Below are 20,387 nucleotides of genomic sequence, written 5' to 3'. Positions count from 1 at the left end.
AACACGCCATAGAAGTGTGACTGAGGAGATAAAAGGCTTTCAAACTCCCCTTTCAACTGCATAGACCCATTCACATACGTTTACTGTATTTGTAATGCAGAGCATGCGGCGTTCAAGTGGCGCAGGATTGTGCAGCAAGTTCTCCCGGCAGATCTAATTATGGGCCACAGAATGAATGTAGCTTCACCTACGAACCCAGATACAGCGCTCTGTAGAGGGAAAGCTACTAATGAACAGCCCCTAACTGACGGCGGCTGACACTGCTTTCCCACATGTACACACAAACAATTTTCATTTATATTCATTTAAACTTCAATGGGCCACCATATTGACACTTCACAGGAGTTTCTTTAAGGCTTTTCGGAAGCATGATCACTGAAACCACAGAGATGGCAGAATGCTGGAACCTTGTTTCAGCTCAACGCTGGACTGAAGGCAACACGACAATGATACAGAGTCATGAACAAGTGATGATCCTTCTGCTCTCTGGGGAAGCGTTTGCTGCATCTTAAATTCAGCCCCCGATGTGCAATCTAAATGTTTCAAAATGTGGCAGAAGAGAGGCGGAGCAGTGCATCTATGCAACAGCCAGTCATTTTATTCCATCTAGAAACTGATCTCCACAATATTAACATCCATTGTCAGTTAAATAAAAAAGGATATAAAACAAACATAGAAAATGTGATACAAGATCTCTTGATTTTTTTTAAATATCTGTAATCATTGAGGCCGTCAGAGTGTCAGATTTACAGCAGCACATTTGTTCTGTCACATTTTTGCCTCTCAATGTGTGGTGCTCTCAAAGGATGGTGGGGGGCGGGTGCTCTGCCCTGATGGAACCAAAATCAATACGCACTCCTGTGTGTGTGTGTGTGTTTTCTTAACAGCATTAGCCGTGTGGAAACATGTTGTAAAGGTCATAGACAATTTCATTTAGTATTACTCTATTAAGTCTATTAGATTCCTTTGGACTGAGATTTGCATCTGTGCTGCTCTGGCTTGATGGAAAATGGAGCATCCTCCACAATTGTCTGCTTATCAAACAGCCTGCGGTGTGTTGAGCTTTGCTGTCCTAGCGCGCTGCAGAAATCTGAAATTCAAAGTTTTGGACTACTTACGAGCTTTGCGTCACAACGTCTGGAAACTGACAAAGCCAATTTAACTGAGCTCTGATGACCAGGTGTTTGTGTTCAGGGACAAATCTGATTATTCCGAATGATCAGCTCATCTGGGTTTTCTTTTCTTGAGCTCTGAGACAAAAATTTTATTTATTTTTTTTGAAAAGGACTGAAGACTGAGTGCTGAGCTTAAAGGCAACAAGGAAGCCAACAAAAACTCAATGAGAATTATGGGGACTGTAGGATTGTGTGTTTTTGGGGCTGAACCTCGGCTCACAGGAAATCTAAGCTCTTGTTTCTTGTTAATCTCTCTTTTCTGCGATCCCCCAGATTAAGTAATTATAAAGTTTATAAACAAAGAAAAGCTTTAATAAACTGGACAAAATATATAAAGTGCATCATTAGATTAAGATGTGAAGTAAAGTAACTGAACAAAAACTTACATTTCTTCCTTAACTTGAAGAGCCAAATTAATAATAAATACATCTGACGTCTTTATATTACTCAAATCAGGTAAATTAAGAAAAGTAAATAAATAGATGAGCAACATATGATTGACTCGTTTGGATGGAGAGCTGATGGGACAGTAAGGTCTGCGTGTCTTTTGTCTGAGCCTGTGAGTCATCTCTGTACAGTCAGGTGGTGGTGTCAGAAACCAGAACGGCAGATGCAGGTTCAGCTAGATGGAGCTCTGTGTCTTGATAAAAGCTGTCCTCTCACTGCGGCCGTCCATGTCTTCACCGTCTGATTCAGACTCATAGGCGATCATGTCCTCATCGCCCCACACAGTGGGGATCCCCTTGTAACAGATCCGCGTCTTCCTTCCGCGTCCCTGGCCAAAGCCAAACCCGAGGCCCACCCGCACCCCCCTGGTGTCTGAATACACAGAGGGCAGTTTGGTCCTCCAGCCCAAAGATTTGCCGCCCGAGTGCATCTGCAGCAGGAGGAAGACACCGACAAAGGCAGCCAGGATGAATGCACAGCTGAGCACGGCGATGATGACGGGCAGCTGAGTGGACGGGGCTATGCTGAGCTCTGGCGGTTCCTCGCCTTCTCCACTGTTTTCGCCCATTGCTGCTGTTTTTCCCTCACCTGACAGGGCTCCATCAGCCTGAAGCCCTCCAGCTAGAGGCGATTTGCGCTGCACCTGGTTCTGATGCAGACAGGAGGTGAGGACCAAATGGCTGTGAGGTGGGCAGGACAGGCACTCGGTGGGTCCGGTGCCAGAGCAGGTGAGGCAGGCAGGGTTGCAGGGCAGACAGGCTTGGACGGATGACAAGTCCACCCAATTTTCCAGGGAGAGGTTGAGAAGTTGTGGCCCTGAGGTGAATCCTGGTGGACACAACTTCACACACCCTTGGAGGAAAAGGGAGAAGCCGGGGCTGCACTCTGGAAGACGAGAGAGAGATGAAAGTAGAAGGTGGAGGCTGAATCTCATGCAGTCACAACACACAACAAAAAATTACAATGACAAGTCCCATTATTAATTCATGGTTGTCTTAGAAGAAATTTATATAATTCATGGCAACAAGAAAGATTTATTGTCATTAATTACTCATCTGTCATTTTTTCCTGATTGATCAAAGGTTGTTGGGCCGGTTTGGGTAAAATGTTTAAAATGTTTCATTAATGACTTTAAAAGTGAGCTCCAATTAAATCCATGTACATATTACATTTATTTGCTAAGCAACCTATTCTCTACATTTATTGAATTTGATTTAAACCAATAGAAAGGAGAGGGAGACCGCTAAAATGAAGGGTTAACAGTGACCACTGAAAACGAACATTTGACTGGTAGAGGGTTAGGGTTAGGGTCTGAACGTTTGGAAGCACAAAGAGGCTTCCGACCTCATCTGTCTTTCAGTGAGGGAGTCGTCTCCCTCCTCAGCAGTTGTTGACAATGTAGCACTCACTCACTCACGCAATTTTACTCTCCCCTGCTGCTCCTCCAACGTCCTGCACTCTGATTCAAACCAAGATGACATATGGCAGTGTGCATATTCATAGCACATATAAACAGATGCACAAAAGGCTTGTAAGTAGGCAATCTGTATTCACAACATTTGCTTTTTACAAGTTAAAATACCAAACGCAGTCTGACCTAGTGCCTGGTTTCCAACAGTGGCTACATGTTGGTGCCAAGGCACATTAGCCCATTTAAATTTAGTGGCTTTTTTTTGTAAGTTTGTGTGTCAGCAGAAACTCAAATGATCTCACCGATACAGATCTGCTGGGCGTCGAAGGTCTTGCAGCTGTTGTTGGATGGCCGAGGGAAATCTGATGATGAGGGGTTGACCACGCTGGGTCCAGTGCCCCACAGGATGAGGGTGAACTGACTTAAGACACCTGAAAGATAAGCACATGCAGACAGACAGACAGACAGACAGCGGAGGAGGAGGAGTATTAAGATGTGGAAGAGAATTTTAATTTAGCATTTATCACACAGGGTAAAGTGTGAAATGGATGAACTGCTGAAGAGGATATGGGAGTGGGAGGAAAGAAAGGGATATGAGCAGACCAAAAAACAGAAAAGGAGGATCAACACCATTAGAGGAAGAGATGTATTCCTATCTCATTTCCCCTGCTGGTCTGAATAAACAAAGCTACAAGAAAGCTCTAGGGGCTAATGAGTTAACTCTTCATGACAATATGTTGCTGTTTGTCCTTTCAAAACAAAGGCACACTAACTATTTGAAATGGTGAAAAATAATTCTCACGATGCTCAAGTTTTGCTAATCAAAACATCACCAGTGACTTTCTTGCAGAAGAAACCCTCCATGCCCAGCAGCTGTTTAATTTTAATCTGGATGTGTTTCTGAGAGCAGCTCCTGCTGGTACAAAAATGGCACAAACTATGTCATTAAGAGGAGCAATGGAAGAGAAACAACTACTGGAGAGGCTATTTGGAGAAGCATGAAAACATGTGACTGGCGTTGATGAGGGGGCAGTAAATGCTGGCATATGTGTAGATATGACAAACCCAGAGAGAACAATAAACAATGGTGAGCGAGGTTACCATAGTCATGTTCATTAGCTGCAACGTTTTCTATTTCCAGGGTCCAATCCCCTTGAGGATCCTCGTCCCATGAGTGGGTGGTCATAAAGGCCCAGTCGTTGAATCCCTCTGAGGAGAAGTCATTGGGTCTGAAATAATAGAAGAGAGGCAACATTTTTTTGTTATTTTTTTCTGTCCCAAATGTAGAAAGAATGTTTTTTTCCCCAGAGAGAAAACTTGTGAGATTTTCTGCATAAGTAAATGTGAGGTACATGGACATTGTGTTTCTCTGTGCGTCAGACAAAGTGAGTTTCATATCAGGACTCGGGTACTGTTGTGTGTTGCGGGGGGTTTTACTGTGCACCTGGGGAACAGCAGGGTGGATTGTGTGCCCAGCGGGCTGATGAGATGAATGGCCAATTTTCCTCTCTGGTTGTGGGTGAGAGTGAGACGAGCCTGAACGTGTTCCAGAGAATTGACATACTCTGGTCGTCCCCAGCAGGCATCAATGCTCTTGCTGAAAACCAGCTTGTTCCCAATGTCTCTGCAGGTTTGACAAGCAGAAGGGGGAGGGTGGTTAATGTTGTGTGGCTGCAGAAATGGACACAGACAACAGCTCAGTGCTACAAATTCACACAACCATTCCAGCCCCGAGGTGAATGCGGTGGCATTTTTCAGGCTAAACGACATGATAGAACAGCAAGTGCTCATAATGAGACTAAAACCCACTGCAGTTTACAAACACACAACTCTGGCCACACCACTAACCTTGGCTCCCCAAGCATTGTATGCACACACTGATGCTGTGGACCCACTGTAGTCCAGTTCTGTGCCAAGGCCACCATAGTGCCAGCATCCAAGAGCCCATAACCGTATGAATGACTCACTGTTAAGGAAGAAGATGAAGAGATATAGAGATTAGCAGGTTCGTGAATGGCAAAAGTGAGAGAACATTACTGAAAGCGAGAACCCAATTTTCTGACTGGCTGAAATTGTGGCACATTGTAATACTGAAAGGGCTATCCAAACCTTTGGGAGTGACAAAGCTGAGAGTTAGAAAGTAAGGGAGAGAGGTTAGTTAAGTAAATTTACTTGGAATTTTGTTTGCTGAAATTGAATTATTCCATGGTGTTGAAACAGTGTCTCTACAAAATATTGTTCATCCGCCAACACAAAAAAGAGGTATTTCTCTGCAATCCATCAATCATCAGGACTGAAGCACAAGTACACAAGTGTAACACTGTCTGTTGTTGATTCCAACTGGCTGGTGTCTACCTCTGCGACCCACTCCGTTGGTTTTCCAGTCTCCGGCACTGAGGTGTCCGGGCCGGGAGGTTCTCACAACCAGGTGTTGCATGTCCCTCCAGGTCAGGTTCATACTGCTCAGACACAGGAAGGAAAGCAGATCAACATTACTGACTTCTTGTCATATAACGGCTGACAATATCACTTTCTGCATTACGCACATTTGAGAAAAGTCAGGTGTTGCTGACCTCAACTGCATGACAATACAGCAGAGGAAATATGAGAAGCTACAGGGTATTGGAGCATGCAGAGACAACTGAAATAAGATAGAGCTGATCCTACATGTCAAAAAATAGCTATGAATTGCTGAAATACTATCCTGCAAGGTAAAGGAGACCCGGAGGGGTTTGTTAGTCAGCATAGGCTGACTGTTCAGGTTTTAGGGTCAGATTAAAACATCACAACTGAAGGTACATCATAACCTATTGTGCTGAGGGAACACAGTAAAACAGTGGACATGATACTTTGGAGGACTGTGTCTAGACTCTCTGTAATGATAGGTTCTAATGAGGTCTGGGACTTGGGGATGGGGTCACCTTCTGCATGGTGCAAGTTCAATAAAAAATTTTTCTTTTTTTAAAAATATTGATTTATTTGGAGACACAAATGTCTGAATAGCATTTATGCCAGCACTGGGGAAAAGTAGTGTTCCTTGGGTTAAGATAATCAAATCATGAATCACTCTGCTTACTGAGCTCAACACCACGGTCGACAGAAATAGACAAGAAATTGCACCATGGCACATCACCTCTGCCAGTGTCTGCATCAGCATTCACATCTCACATCCTCTTACGTGTTATTAATAGATAAACTCCCTACACACAACTCACTCATTGTCATCTCAGTCAAAACCAAATTGGAGAAAATAATAAAATAATAAAACACAAGAGAGTCAAACACTTTGCCTATTAAATGATTTCATCTCTTTGAATTCTAATGTGGTTGCAGTCTGATAAATGAGCTACCCTGTTATTACTGCTGCCTGTCAGGAAGGGCGCAGATATCTGCCTGTGTGTGCCTGTGTGTGTGTGTGTGTGCGTGCGCTGAGGTTTTGGGTGGCAGGCATGTGGGTGGGGTATGGGGGCTGCTCAAAGACAATACTGCCTTTTTACTGGTGAAAGTGACAGATAGTGTACACGGTGTAAACCTGAGCAGTGTCAGGTGAGTCACTGCCCCTCTCTTATAGTATTAGCAGTGACACCTGTCAGCTAATCACTAATGTGGAAATGAGGAGCGTTCTGCAGGGCAGAGGGCTGCAGTTTGATAAGAAGACTTAACACACAAGGCACAACCAGAGACCCTCAAATTCTGACACCTGGAGTCTTCAGTGAACGGTAATGAGAGACATTTCGGAGTTGAATATCTTCTCTACTGGCCCTACAGGTATTCAGATGTCTATGTGGGCTGCAGCTACTGATTTGTCTTGCTAATTAACTGATTATCACAAGCTTAATTTGGTCGGGAAAGAATTTCTGGACTGGGATTCATGCCAATGCCAACTCCCAATGAAACAAAAACGTGTGTGTGGACATATATCAAACATTTTAAACAAGTACAATCAAGACCAATCAAATGAAGCTTACAATGTCGTGCAATTCTAACATATCTAACTTTACTTTTATGACTTTTCAAGGTAAAAGCATACCAGATACAAAAATATGTATTATGGTTTTATGAGAGTTTTACTCTCACTCACTTGGCTTCCAGAGCAAGAGCGATTATCCCAGCAGCCAGTGGGGCTGAGGCGGATGTTCCTGTGTGGGAATCTGTGCATTTTTGCCTCAAGTCTGTGGTCACCTTGGAGAAGGAGAAAGGAGAGAAGTGAACAGAACTGCAGAGGGTAAAACAGTTATTATTACATGTTTCAAAATTTTCCATTTTAGTATGAGTGAGAGGCGCAACGAGAGGCTGAGGGTAAAGACGTGACTGGAGACAGTAAGAGCTATGCCAGTAGCATTCAGATATGGAAAACAGAAGTGAAGGGGTGGTGGGGTAGGCAGGTAGATGTAACCTCAGGTCTGTGGATCACTGCCAAAGGGTCACAGCTGGGGCACTGAATGTCAGCCAAATAAGCCCAGCAAGGTCAGGTAGTGGTGAGATAAAGTATGTTAGCAACCTGGGTATACCTCTGCTCTCCTCCTCTGCCTGTGCCAGCACATTAATGAGGCCTGTCTGGGTCACAGTGAGGACATGTTAGAAATGACAAAGAAGCCACAGGGCAAGGCGAACTGAAGGTTAGGGACAGACTGCAACTTTTGGTCTGACAGATTGTGGCACTAATGACAATTATCTGCAGGGAGATGTCAAAGCAAACAAAAGGAAGGTAGGTTTCTGCTCTGGCCAACTGTGAGCATATAAGATTTGTCTAAAATAATACTATCATACTTCATTGATTGTTTTCATGTCATGTGCTGCTTTAGTTCAGAAAAAAAAAAATCTTCTATTTGTCAAGAACATCTGCATCATAATATTTATCAAAAGTTATTTATCTAGATTTTTTTTTTTGGGATGGATCCAGTTTTTCCACTTCCACACTTTGGGATTTTGTAGGATGAATATAAAAAATAAATAAATCAGCATATATAATGACAACGAAAAGAGTTGCATCCCTTAACTGAGTGTTTTTACCTTGCAAACATATTTGCCAAAGCATTTAGCATTTCAAAATACAGAACAGTAACAATCACACCTGTAATTATACAGATTCATCATTTAAATGTCAAGTTACAATAATAATAATAGTAAAACACTAATGCAAAAATAAAAGAGCCTATTTAATTCCTCTTGCATAATATTCATATTTTAATAAATTTTTAATAAGTCTGGACATTTTCAAACAGCGACAATTCCATCTTTCAGAGGTGAACACAATTGAAGTTTAATGGCAACAAGTACAGAGAAGAACATTAGGTCTAGTTTTTGGTTTCCATTTTTGGTTTTTATCTGCCTCTTATTGGCAAAACCTTTATCCGGAAGAGATGAAAGTGACCAAAAAATACCATTAAATGAGCTACTTGTCAGTCCATGTTGTAATTGTTGAAAGGCCTGGTCTGCATTTGATTTGACAGACTAGACACAAAGGTAGCAACTACAAAAGGGACAGAGAGACAGAGAGAACCCAGCATGAACTGACTAATACAACTCACAGCCACTAACTGTACCAGCAACGATACAAAGTAGTAACAGAGTGGTGGTATATTTTAAAATGACTTAAATTTTACCCATTGATGAGATGTTTTTGCCTGCCTGCAGCATGCCTCTGGTGTATTGTGTTTGGGGTGGCAGATTTGCAGTTGTTTAGTGTTATTGTACGTCCCTGAGGCGAGTCTTTCTTCAGCTGACAAGCAGCTTGAAGGAAGTGTGTGGCATCTGTCAGAATTTGTCATCTTTTGTTATCATATCTTACACATTGGTGACTTTGATTTTGACAATTTGATGCCTATTTTTGATTTGAGAGAGACAGGGTTAATACATACACATAGTGAAAAAGGGTAAATGTCTATACTGTACATACAGCCCCTACGTCTACACTCTGCCTTCAACTCTGTCAGCCTCAACTCCATGTAGAAAATAATTCATCTAAAGGAATATATTTATTACACACACACTCATCTGTATATACACTGCTCACTGTCAACAATATTGTACATATTGTAAGATATAGCATATTTATGTTGTAGCAATCACTCATACCTGCACTTCTGGTTAGATGCTAACTGCATTTCATTGGTTTTGTACGTGTACTCTGCACAATGACAATAAAGTTGAATCTGATCTAATCTAATCTGAATTTCATACGTACTAGTATGAACTTCTGGCAGGTAAGAGATGTGTGGTTATTTTCTGCTGACGTATACAGTGTGGTGAAGATTTGAGTGTAAACACAATCCTACAAAGTATATGAAATGTTCAAATCGCATGTTTGAATGTGTGTGTGTGTGTGTGTGTGTATACACCCACTATCTGTTTCTCCCCAGGGTTTCCAGAGCTGAAGGTGGAAGCGAGGGTGGAGGAGCAGGGCTCGCTGTACCATGGCACGTTGCCGGACTGCGTGGTGCTGCTGATAGACAGGGTATAAATGCTGTTGGTGTAGCCGTCGCAGTTACAGCTATCCTGCTCACGGCCGCCATTACCAGATGCCCACACAAATATGGATCCCAGTCCGCTGCGTCCCTGTGGTGTTAAAACGTGTATGTTCATACAGTTGCACATACAGAGAGAAAAAGATACAAGTGACGAGCACAGCTTGTCATTTATGTGCTTTCTTCCAGAAATACTGCACTGCTGCACAACTCTTATTAATACATCATAACATCTGCAAACTTATTGTGGCAGAATACTAGGTAACAGACAGAAGAAATGTAATAAAATCTACTCAAGCTGAACATAATTTAGGTTCCTGATAATTGACAACTTGATATCTGGCAGTGAGACTGTACGCTCCTAATGTATACCATCTACATCAGACGTAGACATTTAATCCAATTGGGTGTCGACTGGGACGTAGAGATGTTTGAGATCAAATTCTTCTATTCCTTCCTACCATCAGGCTTTTAACTATTGCTGAGGGCCAAACACCGTGAGAGCTATTACATGCACTTATTCATTTATTATATATCAAAGTCCCTGCTGACCCATATATACCTGTGTACATATTACTGCTGCTGCTCTGTTTGCCATATGTTACCTGTTGCACTGACAGGCTGTCTGAATGAATGTTATTAATGTGTTGATGATTAAGGTTTTGTTTTTGTTTTAATGACTGGCTGATGGAAAACTGAATTGCTTTATGAGGGTTAATAATTAAGCAGTTTGAGTGTGAATTTGAGTGGTTTATGATTAAGAATTAAAAGTTTTTCAGTAAATAAAAATGGAGTGTCCTCTGTCAACTCAGGAGACAATCCTAATATTAGATTGTTCCTTTTATTTCAAAACACACAAACCAATTTTCCTGCATTTGTCTCAGGCTGATTAGATTACTGTAACTCTTTATACGCTGAACATCCCCAGAGATCTATGGGCTGCTATCAGCTGCTGCAATCCAAGCTGTGGAAACATTTGTGTGGTTATTTTACTGTTGGTCGACCTGCACTAGTTACAAATGACTTTAATGATCAACTTTTAAGCTTTACTGTTTATTTCTTAGGCATGGGCTCGTCTGCCCTCTTCCTACACCGATAACCCTCTTTTTCTTCCTCATGTTGCAGATTGTAGCCTGAGGTCTGCTGACTAGCTGAAGCGACTCTACTGCCAGCTCGAGACAGATACAGAGGGCAGCCCGGCATCTGTTGTTGGGTTCTACAGCTCAGAAAAAGCCTCTGGGTAGAGGCTAACTTCAGCGTTCTTTTGTTTAAATGTCCAACTTGTTAATTAGTTTTACTTTTGCTTACTTTTCTTTTTTTTGCACTTTCTCACTTGTAAACAATATCTATAGCAACAAAATTGCTTCATTATTAGACCATATTATACCTCTACCTGAACTGATCTTATGTGAGACCCAGTTGAGTTTTTAATTGAAATTGGCCCATAGTGGGAATTTCTATTATTATAATTTACTTATAAATCAAATTTATATTCAACATCCATCACAACTTGCCATTCAAAGTAAGACAATTACATTTGAATTTTTCATCAAAGAGCTAAGGCACTGATGCAGACACTGTTTTGTTCAGAATGAAAGTTTTCTCTTGTAGCTACAGTTTGAACCAAAGTGGGTGGATTGCAGATTTATTTCAAAGAAGAAGTCAAGGCTAAAAGAATTACATATGGTGAAGGCAAAAGATTAAATAACGTGGAGGAACCTTTCACACATCCCACATGCAGAGCTAGAACAATAACACAATAACAGCTGGTGGTGAGAAAGATATTAAAAAGGTGGAGAAAAGAGATGTATACCATTTCAACCCCACACACACACACACACACACACACACACACACACACAAACACACACACACACAATAAACTTTGAAAAAGCTGTCTTTAGTCAGGGTGTTTGATACAAAAAGCTGCAGAATTTTTGATGTCTCCTTTTGTTAGATATCTGTCTGCTAAAATCAGGGTGGGCTGGATCAAAATAAAGGTCCTGTCAAATTATCAGTCCAAGTACTGGTGCCTCAGTAACTACAAAGATACTGGACTCTTTATTCCCTTATCACTGTTGTTGCAACACTGTTCGTCTGACAAAGATGATCCATTTAATTTTCCTCAGCCTCACTAGTAATGTAGAAGACGTTTTGATAAATACACTTCTATTTGATGCACAATACACACATAATATCTTGAGCATACACTTGAGCTGTGACACTGTCGTCTCTACTCATAAACTTCCAGGCCAATTTATGACCTGACGCTGCCTTTTCTGCAAGTTTTAGAGGACAGATGATAACGCTCCTTTGCCAAGGGTTATCACACTGCCAGAACGCATGCTGAATCAGACAGGTCCTGTTGTGCTGCTGTCAGGCAATTTTTCCTCACCAAACACACTGAGATATGTGTAGTATTGCATATTTTGGGATGTGATATATGAATCATTCTTTTCCATCTAAAATTTACAGTTCTACGCAATAACTAATTTAGCCTTTGAATCTGGCTATTGTTCTGCATCAGCGGCTATGGCACCATTTCTATTTTCTTCCATCTCACATTTATCATTTAACGGTTCTGCCAACATCTTTTGATGTAGAAATGCCTAATCAGGAAAGATGACGATGTTAGCCTTACATGTGTGTGATTCTTTAATCTTTTATTCAATCCAACTCTAAAGGATTAGTCAGAATAATTAACAAAAGTCACCTTGAATGTGCCCTTTTCTACAGAAGATCTTATTGAGACATCGGCCATTAAATAATTATCATATGGCATTGTGATAGCAGAGGTGGAAAATCATTAAAAGAGGCCAATATTGTAGATCGCTCAACATCAGACCTTTTTTTCCTGACAGATCACTTTATTTGGAGCTTGAAGGGTGATATCCCTCGTGTCTATACGGAAAACATCAAGCTAGTTGCTTAGTTTAATAGAGACCTTTGGACAGAGCTGGCTGTCTCTATGTTAAGCAAAGCTAAATGGCTGATGGCTTTAACTTTAATCTTCTCTGCGAACTCTCAGCAAGAAAGTGATTCACCTCTACTTTAAAGAGATGATGCAAATCATCAAAAAAAAAAAAAACCTCAGAAGATATTAGAATATCAAAAGTCCAAACTTGTGCTTTGGCTCACCTTGGTAATTCCCTGGAGGAAAGCCTCCTTAGCCAGCTTGGCAGGGCCATCCAGTGACTTTCCATCGTCTTCAGGGCCCCAGCTGGCACTGTAAATATGGATGTGCTGAGGGTTGAGACTAAGGGAATGTGCCTCCACCATGTCTGTCACCTCTCCATCCAACATACGGACTCCTGTAAAATCAAAATGAAGTGCACTGTTTACCAAACTGGAAACGTTGTGGATAAAGCTTCATCTCAGCCTCCGATTGGGTAGAGGGATATCAAAACAAGAAGAAAAGAAAACTTGTCATAAAAATATTGGAAGGAATTGGTCAGACAGCAAATATCCATCTGAACTTCAGCCACAAAAACAAACGAAACAGAAAAATAGAAGGAATGGGAAATAAGTCTTTACAGGAAAATCCAAAGACTTCAGAGAGTTTCTATTTTAATGAGTAAGTGTGCAGAGATTCACCACAGATTTGACCCTGACAGAGAAAATATTATTTTAGCACCATGTAAACAAAAATAACCACAGCTGGTTGTTAAAACCAAGACCATTTTCTGACTGCACCAAACAAAACAGAGTTCAAATGTAACAGGCTACAGAAGAGGGAAACACACACACACGCGCACGCGCACACACACGCACACACACACACACACACATATATATATATAAATGGGTTGAGATTTTACAGAGCCTGTCCACAGGGCAGCAGCACCAAATGTCACCTTTCATCATACCTGAATGCAACCCTTTGAAGTGAACAGCCTTAAGTCAGTCTTCTGAAAGAAATGATCTAAAATAAGGTCTATTACTGGGAGGAACCCCAGACCTCAGAGCCAACGCTACGACTGATGACGTCCCCATTAATAGTTTAATAATCTATTCCAGACAACCTGCCAGGCCCTGCAGGCACAGACACATTGTAGCCGGGATGCAGCCAAACAGTCAGTAATTACTCTGTTCGTGAGGGGATTTGCCATAACACACGTTTGAATACTGAGTAGCTTGGAAAAACTTAACTGAGGCAAACATGCAACATAAAGCACGCTGTATGCTTGAGTGGTCAATATATGCATGCTGCATTGCAGCAGTCATGATTATCAGTGTTGTAACAATTCTCATTAACTTCCTGTGGCTTGAGAATTCCTTATTAAGGCACTGCTGTGGGAGTTCCCTGCTGCTTCAGGAAACCAGCGGTAGCAGGCAGAGATGCAGCTTTGAATACGTGTGTGTGTGTGTGTGTGTGTGTGTGTGTGTGTGTGTACTGCTCGAGAACAGGTACATTATGGGGAAGGAAACAGACTGAGCCAAGTAGGGTCAATTAGAGGAGTAAATATTAATCATTTGCCATTTGTCAGCGAGGATACACACATTTAGATGTACCCACAAACATAACTACTCCTGCCCACATATTCATACACACATACAGTTGGTATTTGGGAGCAAATCACAGCTGTTTATAAACAATCCACTGACCCTATGAACACATTCACAGAGGAATGATCTATGAGATCAGGGCCAATGCACAGCTCTGTCGAGAGATGAAGTGTAATGAAGACAAAGAAGGAGAATTATGAGTAACATCTGTGAATGGGACTGCTCAGGGCTGCACAGGCTCCACTGAGTCTTATTGGCTGCCACTGTGTCATTGACAGATTGTTTGGCGACCAAAGTTACTAAAAGCCTCCTGGGAATACTTTATCAAGTGCAAAATGTTTTAGCTGAAAAACAACAATATCTTTTTTCTCCCACATATCTTCATCCTCAATGCATATCTGTACATGCTGACAGAGTAATTACTGTTTAAACAACAGCCCTCCAAACAGCCTTATTGTGACCAGCTTTTTAGGAAGATGATTTACATATTAGTATAAACAGTTGTCTGCTGGATTGTGAAATAAATTTTCTTGGCATCAATAAAATTCCAAACTAGGTTGTAACCATGTCACTGAGGCCACAAAGGAACGCTTTAAAAATTGAGCATGCTTTTTATCTAATTGAAGGAAGAAAGACTCGGATTCAGGCAGCGAGTCAAATAGCTTTGGGATGAATTGTAACATATTTGAACTAAGATCAGTTACCCTGCCATAAATATGAATTTGAAATCTGCTTGAGTCTGTGAGACGTAATCTCTATAAAGTTGTGAAAATTTGCCATTTGACACATTTAAAGTCGCTTATGCCTCATGTCATGCATAGCAGGCACTCCTCTCAGTGGTAACCACTCATGGACAATTCATTGGGCATCCTGTTTCATATGTTCATTTAAACAATATAGTCAATAAATTGGCAGAAGCAGTCAGTGATGTAAAAAAGAACACATTGTGGATATTACCTTTAAAAATCCATTACTGGGACTATATTTATGCAGTTAAATAGGTACATCTGTGATTCTAAATTAGGTCACAGACTAAAGGGATCTTGGCTGAGAGAAATTCAACCACTATTTTAATTAGTTTGAATAGGAACATTATTATGCATATTATGTCAAATTGAAGTAATTGGAGCCAACTTACATTAATTTTGTTTTTCAAATAAAACACTCTTAATTAAAATTCTCAATGGTATGCTTCACTCACCTCCAATTTTAGCATTATAAGCAACACCGACACCGCACACACCGTTGTTGGCTGCAGCTGCAACTTCTCCAGCACATCGAGTTCCATGTCTTGGAGAGAGTGAAAGACAGTCAAAGAGAAAGCAATGAGGAAAAACAACAATATTATAGAGAAACAAAGTGATTCAACTAACTGTTCAATACACACAACGTGTTCTTTTGGTAATTCCCTGAACTGTACTGGGCTTTTAAACAATACAGTTGCTGAAATGTTGCCAAAAATACACCATAGTCAGAAAAGAAGCATAAACTCAATGGTCCATTTTATAACTGCAGCTGACTCGTGTTAAGAGTTGTAATCCTAAATGCCAGTGAGCCTGATGTTCCTTTCAGATTAAATCCTTTTAGAATTCAAGGCCGACTCATGAGAAAATAAAAGAGCAGAGAACAGCAACCTGTGGTAAATCTGATGTGCAATGAGATGTAACAAAGTCAGCTTGTTTTTTTTATACAGCACAATTTTGAGTAACACCATCATACACAGTATAAGTGTGTGGACAGGATGACATTTTACCATTTATACTTTAGTGTTTTAGGCTTTCAAAACATAATTTCCTGTTTGCAAAATTTTAACAATACAGTTGTTTGATATTTATGTCCTTCAGGGACGTTATGGAATATAGTAATAGTTTGACTGTTGAAAAATTGTGATTTCATAAACTCTCCTTGCATCAGTGAGACTTGCATTGAAATGTGATGACCGTTTTAGTGTTGTTTGTTCTGCTATAAGGACTGTCCATCAAATCTAGTAAAAACAGACTTCTACATATTTTCAATCCATTCATCATCTTGATAAAGAAGCAGCTAAATTAGGATTTTAAAAGTTACAATATTGTATTAACGTGTTTATTCATCAATCAAGCATTTTGGACTAAACATGAATAAAACCAATCAGAATGTTATCTCCCTTATTCTTTAAAGATGTCCCTGCACCTTGACAGATTGCTATTATAGTGGTGCAGGGTTTCATACAGAAAGTATCTTTGGCAAGTTGATTACATTTTGTGACTGACCAATGAGCCCAATAAAGAATAAGCACACTGCAGCTTTGTGTGCCCTCAGAGGAGAGAAACAACAGCATGAATCAATGCGCTGTGCACAGGACCACCAAGTAACAACACAAATGACAACATTAGACAACTTGTACGTTATATTATCCATCCATTATTTATATTGGAAGATCATACAGATTTAGGGGCAGAAGCACAGCCGACATTGGGAGTGGGTTGGGTACACTCTGAACAGGTTGCAAACCTATTACATGGTTCACATCAGGTCAGCCCAGATTTGGTTTTATCTGTAGGTACAGTACCCTTGTTTGCAGTGAGTTTTCACACAAAGGACACAAACATGTTAATCAGCAAACAAAAAGGCGTAAATGCAGTGTGCAGATTAATTTGCTCAAAATACCACTTTCCCTCATTTACATTCACATTCAATCAGTCAGAAATAGCAAAGACAAAATTAAATAAAAAAAAAATTAAATAAATATTAGAGAACATATGAACTCCACACAAAAAGGAAATCACTGTGAATATTCTGCATGTAGGCACATATTACTCTCTTAATAATGCACCCTTAAGATAATAGGGCGATCCTGTGCCACTAACTTCAGTGGCACTTTGCACGCCTAAGGGGAATCAGATAGGCCCAAATCTATTAGCTATGCAAATAACGTGAACCCTGGCTGGAAAAATGAGAGCTGCATCAGTCTGAAAATTTCAGAGACGTGCAGTGCTTTGCAGCAGATGTAAGATCAGGTCTGAAAACACAGCATTGATAAGGTTTGTGATCTTCATACTGTGGCTAACTACCACTATCATAGATAGTGTAGAATACCTCCAAAGGTAGCATCTGTTAAACATGTAGAAAGCTCCTCTATTGACTATAGTATTGGAAATTTCCCTTGCACAGACTATAGTGTCAGAAGTAATAGGCTCTTCCAATCAAAAATGACCTTTCAAAATCTAAATTTAGCTTGACAGTCACTGACTAACTGAGAGCCAAACAAGACATGAGATGTTATTGATGTATATGAATAATTGACTCTCCTTCATAAATGCCTCAACCCAGTCTGGAGTTTTAGAAACCCGATTCCTCATAGCTCTGTCACTAAAACAAATAAAAACCGTCCCAACCCCCAAAAATTAGCTTACAACTATCCAAGAAAATGAAAGGTAAATTGAAAATTTTACAGCTTTATATCTTTCTCAGGAAAAAAGTGAATCATTAGTGAAATGGGGTTAATTTGTTTGATGGATTTCTAGGGATAAGGCACTGTAGTCAGACTGCAAATTGATGGCATGGATTGAGTAGTTGGCATTTAACATAGGTCATTAAGACAGTCTGCTGATTACGGTGCCGTTATCAGATTAGGAGGTGCACAGTTTCACACCTGTCTTTGAGACATGCTGTGTGAATGTTATTGGAGCAATGCTAATTACATTCACATTGTTTTAGGAGTGTCTAAAATTATTTCCTTTTTGATCTTCCAAGCTCCCTGATGATGAGGCAGAGGACAAAGTCATTTCACAGGGTCAGCACATGGCTACGCCTCCAGCTGGGATCCTGATTAGACTCAGTGCTGCTCTGTGATTTTTTACCCACCCAGTAACGCTCAGCTTTGTTCACTCTAAAATATTTTAGCACAGGACTTACTTTACTAGGACTAACAATGTCAAAAAACAAAAGACAACAAAACTACAATCACCACCTTGTGTCACATGCCTAAATTATTAGACATTAGACTTATATGGTATTTGCATTACATCATAAAAATCATAATTGGGAAATGAAATATTGAAATATCTCCAAAGATGTGTTTTGAGTGACCTTGATCTTTGACAACTAAATAGTTTTCAGCTTATCCTTGACTTCAAGTCAACCTTTGAACCAAATGTAATATATTCTAAAGTCTTTCCTTAGGTACTGTATTGTTCTGAGTGGGGGGAATGGACTGCTGGACAATGTGAAAAGAACAATGCCTTTGTTCTATTGTTATTTGCTTCCTAACAAATTATTCTTTACATGATCTAGGCTGCAAACGACTACAAGCATTAAAGTGATTTTTAAATAATCTATCAGCTACTCTGACAGGGCTATTTTTTCAATGCCTTTACACAAGGACCTTGGACCAAGGACATATTGCATGAGGTAATACATCGCAAATTTAATTTAAATGTTATGGTCGCAATTAAGAGGTTAAACCACCTAGTTTAACTGCTAACTAGCTCATGCCATATTGTGCTAATGGCAGCAGTCGATGATAACTTGATGGCTCCCTCAAGAAGACCATCTGCACTCAAGGGTTCGGATTCACTTTGTGTGAAAATGCAGGTTCCACTCCAGTGACAACCTAATATGCACAAGAGACTCATTACAATACACATGCATGAGTTAATTTCCTGATTATTGAAGAAACATTAAGTGTATGAAAAAGTTTGACACATAGATCACAGTCAGGATGAAAAGAGGTGAGTAGTACTTAGGATATGCCCCCTCATTACATTTTTTGCACTCACCACTGTGTGATTGAGAAACTGTCTACACAAATTCTTCATGTTGTTATGTGTTGAAATAGCACAGTGGGCGCTGAATGGTGACTGTCAGTCATTTCAAGTCAGAAAAAATTAAAACTATAAGACCAATAGCCATCCTGTGAGTGACTATGCTTCATTCTCAGTACAAAGAGATGAGTAAAAAATTTGATGTTGCTGACAGATATGCAAGGGCATTGATATAACAAAAGCTCAGCATCAGTGCAAGAAAACAGATGAGCTCTTTCAAGACTGTCAAGATACTAAATGCTTCCTGTATTATTTAATGTAGCAGTGGGCCACTGCTGTACACCAGTCTCTGCTTAAATGTGAAAAGATCAAAAGCAGGTTCCAAAATATGTGCAATTCTACATACATAATACATACATAAAACTAAAAATACAACTTTGGTATATTCTTATTTACTTTTCTTTGATGTTTGCATGCATAAAAACAATTTGAAAGCACATTTTCTTTTCCAGTCTTGTTAAGGTCTTGAATACTATATAGCTGTGGTCCCAAAACATTGGGCACGGACCGGTGCCAGTCTGTGGGTCACATGATTCTGGGCTGGACAAAAAGACTAAAAATATATACATCAGTGTTTCCTCTCAGATTTTTTTCAGCAGCGAGGGCAGGCTCTCTGGGGAGCTTGGGTGACATCAACAGAAATATTGAAATGTATATTATGCAAAAAAAAAAAAAAAAAAAGAAAGGAAGAAAGGGTTCATGAACACTCACCATTATCTGTGTGGTAGAACCATAAGTGGAAATAGCCATTTTTTTTTTCAACCTATTTAGATTCCCAGCCTAGGTTTTTCTTCTCTAGTCTCATCTCTCTCTCCTGCACCTTCACTTTGTTCCACTACTCCCCCCCGTCTAATGTTAATTGTCTAATACGATTACACAAAAAATTTGAATAACGTTAGACAATTTATACTCACATCACATCTGATTACAATTGTGAACATTAAAATAAAATTTTTTACCTAACCATCATCATTTATGAGCCAGTAATAGGCTAATGATACCTGACTAGCGTCATCTTCATCAGCTGTCTTTCTCTTCTTAGAGAAATATTTGAACAAGCTCATCTGAAAATGCAGTCAGCAGTTAATGCATCATGACATGGTATGCTAAGTAACGTGCCTGACGTGACGTCACTTTCAAGGCCATGCTCTTGCACGTAATTAACGTTGTATTAACTCTAATAGGACCCCCCCCCCCGCCGTAATGCTCATCACCAGGCTGTGCTGTGAAAGTCGAGAAAAGCGGCAAATTAATCAAAGAAATTTGAAGGAATGTAGAGAAAACACTAAAAAGAGGCCAATAGACGTCTGAAAAAAATGACCAGATGCATCTTTCTGTGTATCTCTGGACACGTCAACACGCTCGTCTCGGTCACGTGATACTGTACATAAAACAATTAAGCCCACAAGCTTGCAAAAATGAGTAAAATAAATGTGTTTGGAGAGCTTCTTTGGAAAGTAAAGAAGGCCCAATGAGGAGAAAAAGAACAGCCTAAAAGAATGCTGCATTTAAAAGACAATATCAGGAGTCCTTAAATACAGATTTCTTGCTACAGGTGACTCCCCTGACCCGAGCC

General features: G+C 40.2%; 1 protein-coding gene across 4 annotated transcripts in view; it reads right to left on the bottom strand.

Moving 5' to 3' along the window:
• Positions 1 to 577: 577 nt before the first annotated feature.
• The window catches only part of furinb (furin (paired basic amino acid cleaving enzyme) b), a 74,943-nt gene continuing 55,133 nt past the window's right edge, over positions 578 to 20,387 (bottom strand). For all 4 annotated transcript variants that reach the window (XM_029522597.1, XM_029522598.1, XM_029522599.1 and 1 more), the window contains 10 exons: positions 15,208 to 15,296; positions 12,639 to 12,811; positions 9,379 to 9,591; positions 7,115 to 7,215; positions 5,389 to 5,492; positions 4,882 to 4,999; positions 4,478 to 4,657; positions 4,135 to 4,262; positions 3,336 to 3,464; positions 578 to 2,507 (listed from right to left, as the gene is read on the bottom strand). In XM_029522597.1, the coding sequence (XP_029378457.1) occupies positions 1,798 to 2,507; positions 3,336 to 3,464; positions 4,135 to 4,262; positions 4,478 to 4,657; positions 4,882 to 4,999; positions 5,389 to 5,492; positions 7,115 to 7,215; positions 9,379 to 9,591; positions 12,639 to 12,811; positions 15,208 to 15,296 (1,945 nt within the window). In that variant the 3' untranslated portion in view covers positions 578 to 1,797. The remainder of the gene's footprint in view (positions 2,508 to 3,335; positions 3,465 to 4,134; positions 4,263 to 4,477; positions 4,658 to 4,881; positions 5,000 to 5,388; positions 5,493 to 7,114; positions 7,216 to 9,378; positions 9,592 to 12,638; positions 12,812 to 15,207; positions 15,297 to 20,387) is intronic.

Source organism: Echeneis naucrates, chromosome 16 (assembly GCF_900963305.1).
Source record: "Echeneis naucrates chromosome 16, fEcheNa1.1, whole genome shotgun sequence".
Lineage (NCBI taxonomy): Eukaryota > Metazoa > Chordata > Actinopteri > Carangiformes > Echeneidae > Echeneis > Echeneis naucrates.
This window is presented reverse-complemented; position numbering and strand designations above follow the sequence as displayed.